This window comes from Acanthisitta chloris, unplaced genomic scaffold, assembly GCF_000695815.1.
Source record: "Acanthisitta chloris isolate BGI_N310 unplaced genomic scaffold, ASM69581v1 scaffold2370, whole genome shotgun sequence".
Lineage (NCBI taxonomy): Eukaryota > Metazoa > Chordata > Aves > Passeriformes > Acanthisittidae > Acanthisitta > Acanthisitta chloris.
In genome coordinates, this window is record NW_008652068.1 from 44106 (window position 1) to 53084 (window position 8979).

At 42.2% G+C, this 8979-nt stretch overlaps 1 protein-coding gene across 1 annotated transcript in view; it reads right to left on the reverse strand.

Annotated features, from left to right (window-relative positions):
- Positions 1-397: 397 nt before the first annotated feature.
- The window catches only part of LONRF2 (LON peptidase N-terminal domain and ring finger 2), a gene marked incomplete at its 5' end in the record, with an annotated part of 15178 nt that continues 6596 nt past the window's right edge, over positions 398-8979 (reverse strand). Inside the window, 6 exons of the mRNA XM_009075662.1 lie at positions 398-1021; positions 1343-1492; positions 3456-3618; positions 6297-6455; positions 7280-7401; positions 8620-8734. Coding sequence (XP_009073910.1) covers positions 863-1021; positions 1343-1492; positions 3456-3618; positions 6297-6455; positions 7280-7401; positions 8620-8734 — 868 coding nt within the window. The remainder of the gene's footprint in view (positions 1022-1342; positions 1493-3455; positions 3619-6296; positions 6456-7279; positions 7402-8619; positions 8735-8979) is intronic.

Below are 8979 nucleotides of genomic sequence, written 5' to 3' on the forward strand. Positions count from 1 at the left end.
TTGTCCTTGGGGTGAAATCCTTATTTCACAGCAGTGTTTATCATACTTTAGGGAGCGGCTTGATTTGAATTTAGCAGTGAGACCGGCTAGGATTACTTTGGTTTTGCTTTCCAAAGAAACCAAAGTACATCTTTTCCAACCTTTTGTATATAACATTCCGCTCTGCAACACGTAAATCACAAAGGAGGGATTACCTAAGGCTACTAAATAGTGTACTTATTCAGTAGCTATTATTCTTTCAGATCAATATCCTCAGATGCCTTGACCACAAACGGCTTCACTGGTTTCTTCCTCAGACTGCTATTTGCTGGAGAGAGAGAGATGTGGGTGTATGAGATTGCCCTTCCGATTCACTGACAGAGAGCACTGCTAGTTACAGTCTTCATGCATACTTCTGCCAGCCAGTGTAACTCCTCTTCTGTTCACTACCTTCAAGGAAGCTTAGGAAACACCTCTTCAATCCACTGTCCAGTTTCCTTTTCCTACCAAGTGAAAATCCAAACCACATGCAGGCCCAATGGCACTACTCTAGTACTTAACTCTCTTGCAGGCTAGAAACATCAACTCTATCGTAGTACTTTGAAGCAATTATCCACATCCATCAGCTACACTCTAAATGTAGCACAGCTTTGTAGAGGCTCAGTTTTCACCAGGACAACGGGAGAGAGTGCAAGGTTTGGTGAATACCCAGGATAACAATCCGATGCAATCGATGGATGCAGGACGCAGTCAGAAAGGGCTGTTCCTTTTTGAAGGAATCTTTAAAAAAAACACTCAAAAAACAACCCCTCCCCCTTTGCCCTCCCCCAGAACAACCTGTCATGAGACGTTTTTCGGTGCCCACTCACTACTGAAGTCCATGTTATCTGGGTCTCTTGCGAGTCACAAATATCAATACGCGTCTGATGGCGATAAGACGATCTTTAAGGGAGGTCATGGCCAAGATAGCCAGCTGAGCTCTGTTTTCCAGAGGCAACACTGCCAAGAGCCACCAGTACCAGGCAGGACCACTGGGGTTGCTCTGCAAAAGGATGGAAAGACATGCAATCATGCATTCAACATGAAAAACATCACCTTCCTTCTATAGGCTAAGGTCACCACGGAACAGTTCAAGCAACAATTAAACACTTAATTGCAGGTGTTCTCTTTGTCTACATACACCATTAAGACTGACTTCTACAGCTATCAAATGACACAAATCAAGTTTTCCATGCTTCATGCTAACAGACTGAAATTGGGTAAGGAAGAGTTTAGAATGTACAAAACTACTAAGAAACAGAAAACAGTCTAGAGTAAAAATTCTGTACAGAGTAAGGCTACATAAGTAAGAGGGTTTTATTACCTGTGGCTCTGGTTCTTTTCCTGGCATGGACCCAAAATGATTGAGAATTTGCACTTTCATATTGTCTTTCAGAGAAGTAAACCAGGCAACAGCTTGATCATAAACTGAGTCGTGAAGGCGAACAAGTTCTTCATATTCTGGTCCTTCAACCTTATCATTAAAAGAAGGGAGATGGAACAAAACAGGTTTGATACCGTGGGGTCCATATGCTTCCCCAGAAGCAAACAAAGCAAAATAATGCAGTGACTACAGCTGTTCAAATGTCCTTATCTAAACCAACTGTACCCAAGTCTCAGATTTCAAACCTGTGATGCTGGAGTCTTTTTACCCTCCCCTAGGTATTCTGAAGTGACATTTCTTGGAGCAGTAACTGCCTCATTAAGATCCATGCCTAGATGCTGGCACAACAGAAGAATCTGCTGTCTAATCCTGGGTGTCATCATATTAACCATCTCAAACCCACAACCTCGAGTCCCTGGCACAGAAACACCTCTGAACATTGGTATATTGTCTGGCAAAATGAAACAAACTACTGCTACCAAGCACAGAGACTGGGTGTCTACAGCACTTAAGAGACCAGAAGTGTTAAGGCCATGGTAGGACAGCCAAGGAGGAGAAGGAGGAGGAGGGCAGACACCTGAGCAGGCAGGAAGCAGGGAAAGTGAATGCTTTCCCAATACCAGGAATGGCCATAAAGAAACACCCTCACTGAAGCAAAGAGTGTTTTAGTTGCACAGGCCTAACTATCAGCTATTAAGGAAAAGAAAAAAGCATACGCAAAAACCACTACAAATTGGTGATTTGTGGGGGTTTTTGGGGGGTTGTTTTTGGATTTTGGTTTGGTTTTCCTTGGGGTTGGTTGGTTTTTCCCTCTGTAATCAATGGTGTGGTTTCACCTATGCTACCCAGATGCACATCTGAGCGAGCTGCTCTGGATGCCTTTCACAGTCAAGGAGAAACAGCTCTAGAGGGCAATTAACCTCTTCTTAAGCTAGATATGTAAGAGCACATAAACCAGGCATCTTTGAACTGAGATCACCATCCTTGTGTTGTATCACCACTGGATATAACATGAATGCAGGGCACTGAACACAGGCACCAGCCTCTCACGTGAAACACGGTACATCTCACTCTAATTATGATGAGGTGGGTCTCTGGCACCATCTACAAACAATACCTGGACACCTGTGTTCCACCACCCTTGACTAGGGAGTTAAACACAGCAGAGCTCTCACTCTGAGCAGACTACCTACACTCCAGCCTTTTGCAGGTGGAGGCACCTTTATGAGATCTACTCTTCGTGCCCTGGCAAACAACTGCATCATCCTGCACAGGTTAGAAAAGCCCTACTAAGACTTTACAGACTTTCACTTCAGCTAGGAGAGTGTGACAAAGAGCTGTGTGACCAGACTGACTTCCTCAAATTGGCACGAGATTGCTACTAACTCAATGTTATGAGCCATCGGGGTTCTACAGACATGGTCTGAAGATGATCCAGAAGTCATTATTAAGTATGGCCAAAAATTCACCCTTTGGCCAACACCCATCACAAACACCTCACTTGATGCAGGTTTTCTAAGAGGACTTGTTTTTAAAAACTACTCCATTTCTCTGCTCTCAGTCAGCTCTGATGGATGCTTGTACAGGGCATGGTTAACTACATGTCACTAAGATCTCATTTTAAGAGAGGACTCCCACATTTGTTTGAGGACCTTGAGGAAATGTGCCAACTGTCTGTTCAGTGCAAGAAGAGAACAGTCAGTTGTCTACCAACGGGAGCGTGTGCTTTTAGAAGGGCTGAAATTCTGCACCAGTTTTAAAACCTTACTCTGATCTCATCTACACATCATGACAGACCTCAGCATCTCAGAAGCTACTTTGAGATCCATGAAGGGAGTGCAACACTTCAAGCAGAGATAATTATAAGGGCAGGAAGGAAGAAAGGGAAAGAAGAGACCAAGTTTGTTCCATGGTTTTTAAAATAGAGCTTTAGTATTTGTAATGATATTGGTTTCAAAATAATGCACAGCTAGAGCTTGAAATGCAACAAGGAAAGGCTATTTAAGTGAATCCAGCAATACATGGGTATGAATAACTTTGCACCATAGATCACCTTTTTATCTTCAAGATACTCGATGTTTGCTGTGTTATATCCATCTCGCTGGCCATGGCTTAAGACCCTAAAACGACGGACACCAACTGTATCAACAACTGAGCGTCCATCAGGAAAAAACTTTACGTCCCTGATCTCTAATATACAGCCATGATCTGCAAATCTGAAATGACAGAAGGGCATAAAAGTGGAAGTCATCAACAATTGTTTATAGACATCAGGACAAATACTGGGCCTAATTCACCACTTCTTATGTGAAAGAGGATCCTACTTTGGTGACAACGCATTTCTGCTTATTCACATGAGCCACACAACCCCCACCCTTTCTGCCTTCCCTCGGAGGACCTGGACAGCAGCATTTTCAGGGCGTATTTCTGGGGTGGGAGGGTTGGAAAGGGACAGGAAACTAAATGAAGCATGTTTCATGCTGGGAGTTGTCAGCTGCTGGTGGCAAATTCACCTGGTTTGCAAAGAAAACAAGATGGGTAAAGATACCATAAGGAAGTCCAGAAACTGAGGAACAATGCATGGCTGTGAGGGATATCCTCCTACTCCAGGGTGTAAGCAGAGGATTGCAGGCTTTGGAAGAAAAGGGTTTATGTATAAGCAAGATTTTTCTTGCATTTGTTGCCTTTTTTAAAAAAAAAATTTTTAAAAAAAAAATCAAACCAAACCCCAAATCCCCTCTTTACAAAAGCACATTTGTATCCAGTTCTATTCTGATATATTTGTAGCCCTACATCTCAGCCTGTACACTGTGTACATACACTGTGTATGTAATCTCATCTCAAGATTCCAAACCCCTTCAGGGTCTGATAAATTCTTATTCTTCCAGTCAGTGTGCAGAAAAAACTCAGGAAGAGCAAGAGTACAGTTGCATACAGCTAAACCCTGGTGCTCTACCAGCAGGACTGACTAAAAATGCAAGTTTATTGGTTTATTATAGGAATATTAGACTAAACACTATTTAAACAACTACATAACAATTGGTTTTAATTAATGGTTTTGGTGATTTCCATCCTGAATTTAGAAATTAATATAGAAGTGATGGGTTTTTTCTATTTTTGTCATTCTTTGAAAAGTCACTTTTGGATCCAAAGTGACTTTAATCAAAGAGACAAGAAAGCACATGGACATGGGTCTAAAATGTAATTACACATTAAAAGTTTATATTCTTCTCCCAGTTTTAACTTCAGATGGAGAAATACGACAGAGGAAGGTAATGAACTGAACATGTCACTGTGTTTTTCAAAGGAGGGATGTATCCATGTCTTAGTAGATGAGGCAAAACAAGTTTTCCCACTTCTTGTATCCCCACGTTGATTTCCCAATTTTGAATAAACATAAGAACTTCTTTACATGAGTAAGAAGCTGCAACAGCCTGACAGGTGTCTACAGATGAAGGCTCCCTGTGCCTCAGTGTTTGCTCTAAGTTATCATGCTCAGAAAGTTTAATTGTTTTAGTAACTCCAAACAGACAGGACACAGAAATATAACCATACCAGCTGCATTTTAAAATACCTTTCATGATGTTCCCTAATTAACCAATTATTGTGTCTAAGGGACTGTAACCCTGTGGCCCTCTGTATTATACCTGACTCCAAGTAAGTTTGGCTCTTCCACAAGCCCTCATGGATGTAAGGAGAGTTATCACTGATATCCTGGGATCATTCTGTCCTCAACTCTTACAAGTATTTGCTTCCAGAATATTAGTAATAGGCCTGGAAGAGCTGCTGCTGGAGCCTGAACTCCACTGAGAGCAGCACATGCCAAATGGCACAGAGCACAGCCACAGCTGACTGCAAGGTGTATTCTTACAGCCACCTTACTGTCCAGTGTGGGAAGATAAAAAAATCCCCCCAAAAAACATGAAGTGGACAAGGAAAAGCTGCCAAGCCCTGGTATGACTGCCCTCCTCTCAGCTCCAGTGACGATCACGTACAAACATGCTGCTCCTGAGGGTTACTGTCTAATGTGGTCTTAAAAATTCCCATGCTTGTCATCCATTCTACAGCCTGCATCATGCCAACATAGCTTCTGAAGTCAGCAAGTACTGCATCTCAAAAGACCTCTCCAGACCACCTCATACTTCTCCCATGAGCATCATCTTAGCCCCTTCACCCAAAAACCTGTTCTCTGTGAAGTACTTCAAACCTGAAGGTTTTCACAGACTCATAGAATGGATCTGTGTTGTAAGGGACTTTTAACTGTCATTAAGTCAGTCTCTGCACAGGGAGCTGGAAACACATCAGTGTCATAATTCACCAAAGTGAGTTAAAGGTAAGATCATACAGAAAGACAATGTAACCCACTCAACCGCAGAGAGTTTAGACATTGAGGCACAGCAGTAAAGACAAACATCAAAATTCAACATTCAGCAGCAAAACAGACTTCTCAGCCAAGGGTATACTTTGTCTCATTAAAATCATACCCCTCATGCAGGAAAGCCATGGGAGGTCTGGATTTTTTCATCTTAGTTTTGTTTTGTTTTGTCTTTTCAAACTGTGTAGACAGAGGAGCAACCTTATCCAGTCAGTCAGCACAAACAGGCCAGCAAGCTTTCCAACCACACAGCCAATTAAGTGCTATTTTTGGAGCCTGTAGTAGCAGGATGAGTTGCATTCTTGCTCTCCATCCAACAGGGGAGCAATAAAATTAGGACTTTGTGTCAAAAGAAACGTTTAAAATACAAAACTAAAAAGTAAGCAACTTTAGTATTGCTTCATACAGGGCTGGAAAGAACCACAGTGGTTTGGGGAGAAAAGTATACTGTGCTGTGCTGTTCCATTAGCATCACAACAGCCTCTGCAACAACAGGACATTGTCAGCTCATCTCCTTACCCTTTTAATTCATCAGCTAAGCACATGCCAAACTGCTTGGTACCAGTTTCCATGCATCTTCGGATCATTAGACGATACCGAGGTTCGAAGACGTGGAGTGGACAAGGGATGGTAGGAAAGGCCATGGTACATACGAAGATGGGAACATCTTTATTCAAACTGTAAGAGGATTTAAAAAAAAAAAAAATTTCAGCTTTTTTTTTTCTGGGTACTGTTATATTCAGCATAAACTCTTAAGAGAAGACTGATTGCAGTGGTTTCCTCACTCACTCTTTGGTTTATCAGTTTGAGGTTTGTCCCTTTTACAAGACAATGTTTCAGGGCTCTTTCTGTTAATGTATTAAGTAAACAATCCCTCTAATCTACTTTCATAGAGGAAAAGTCAGGAAATAATAGCCAATTTCCCAAGTAAGCACATACTGATGCATCTGCCTTAAATACACATGGCAAAATTTTGGTGATGGCTTTGCAGTAACAAAGTACTTAGGAACAGGTCACATTTGAAATGAGATGGTAGAGAATCCTCAAGCTCAGCAAAGCCCTTTGATTTTGAAGAAGCCAAATAATGCATTTAATTTTTTCAGGCTTAACTGCATGTTTTATTTTACTTGTTAGGTGAGGTATAGCACAAGATTCACAAGTCACTGATCAAACTGGATCCTTGAACTTCTGACTAGGAGCATAACCCATTTATAATTTGAATCCTACTCCCAGAAAACCCCCCTTTATAGCTTTTAAAGCCATTATATTGTTTCAGAGGAAAAAACAATTCTCTTTGAGAATACTGTGGTGCCTCTCCACCATCTAAGCATATTTTTACTTGTTTATCTGCAACAAAGATGTCAAAAACACAAAGCATCTGGCAGGTTCAATTATAAATTCATTCCTTTTGTGCATTTTCGTAAGCAAATGAAGCTTCTTCAGTAATTTAGACTAAAAAATACATTTTTATAACAGCTGTCAGTAGTATAAAGAAAGCCTACTTTGACAATTCCTTCATTTCTTCCTCATAAACTTTCTTCCTTTCAGATAATTCTTCAGGCAAGTAACGGACTATCAGCTCTTCTGTAAGGACGGTCTTCTTGTAAGTTCTGCATGCCAGAAACTGCAAGGAAGAATCAACTCTTAAGTCTGATAACAAGGAGACAGGTAGTGTCTCTTTCTCTCAACCCATCCTATCCTAAGGTCAGAGGACTGTCCTGATTCCTCCTCCTTTTCAGCCTCCAGGCCTCAAGACTTCTACTTCAAGATATGTGGTTCACTCCAATGTCCTTTTAACTCTGACCCCATAACCTTGTTTTTGGCAGAAGTTGTACTACCAGGAAGAAAAGGTAGTCCTACCTCACTTTTGCAGATGATAAATATATTGTTTTCCAGCTAGAGCTTTCAGGTCACTGGCAAGAAGTACCCTAAGCATGAGAAACATTATGTGTGCTGGAGCAGAAGTGTTGACCAAGGGATGACCATGCTTTGCTCCCCACAGGTAGATATATACAATCTGGTGATGTGGCATGAACAGGGCTATGGCTGGGACTCCCCAGGCATGAGTCTGGCTTGATACTGGAAGCATCTATTTCTTTAAAGAACCAGCAAACCCACTTGTCTTCCAAGGAATGCCAAATATATCCTGGAGCAAATGAGGTCTGTGCACAGCTTGATGCTGTGGGTACCACTGTGCTGTTCTGGTTTCACAGAATAGTTTGGGTTGAAAGGGACTTCTAAGGGTCACGTAGTCCAACCCCCCTGCAGTGAGCAGGGACATTTGTAACTAGATCAGGCTGCTCAGAGCCCCATCCAACCTGACCTTGAATGTTTCTAGGGATGGGGCATCTGCCACTTCCCTGGGCAACCTGTTCCAGTGTTTCATCACCCTCATGGTAAAAGATTTCTGCCTTATATCTAATCTAAATTGACCCTCATTTAGTTTAAAACCATCACACCTCATCCTACTGCAACAGGCACGACTAAAATTGTCTGTCCCCATCTTTTTGATAAGCCCCCTTGAAGTACTGAAAGGCCACAATCAAGTCTCCCTGAAATCATCACTCCTCCAGGCTGAACAACCCCAATCCCCAGCCTATTCTCATCATCTTCATGGCCCAGCCCAACAGCTCCATGTCCTTTCTGTGCTGAGGACTCCAGAGCTGGATGCAGTACTCCAGGCAGGGTCTCACCAGAGAGGAGCAGAATCACCTCCCCTGACCTGCTGGTCTTGCTGCTTTTGATGCAGCTCCCAAGGAGAGCACAGAAAATCCCCACATAGATGCTTTCAGAAGAACACAACTTTGTGTGTTTTCATTAACTGAGACAAGGACATACTTACTTCTGACAGCTTTTCTTTGCAGAGTGGGCAATGTGGATTATGGTCAAGGCAACGCTCAAGGCATTTGAGGCAAAAGGTGTGTCCACAGGGTGTGGTAACAGGTTCGTAGAACAACCTTAACATGAAAACATGGAACAGAAAAGCTAAGCTGCCAACACAAACAATGGAGATTCCCAGAGCGTGGAGAGGAGTGACTAGTCCCAGCTCTCTCTTCCTTTCCTGCTTTTGTACAAAGCTCAGGTGACAGTTTTATCGAAGGATATAAAGAAGGTTTTCATTTTCAGAAGTGGTAAACAATGGAGAACATCATGCACAATGGAGAAAACCACATCTGTAAGGATTCACCAGATGCAAGGTTCA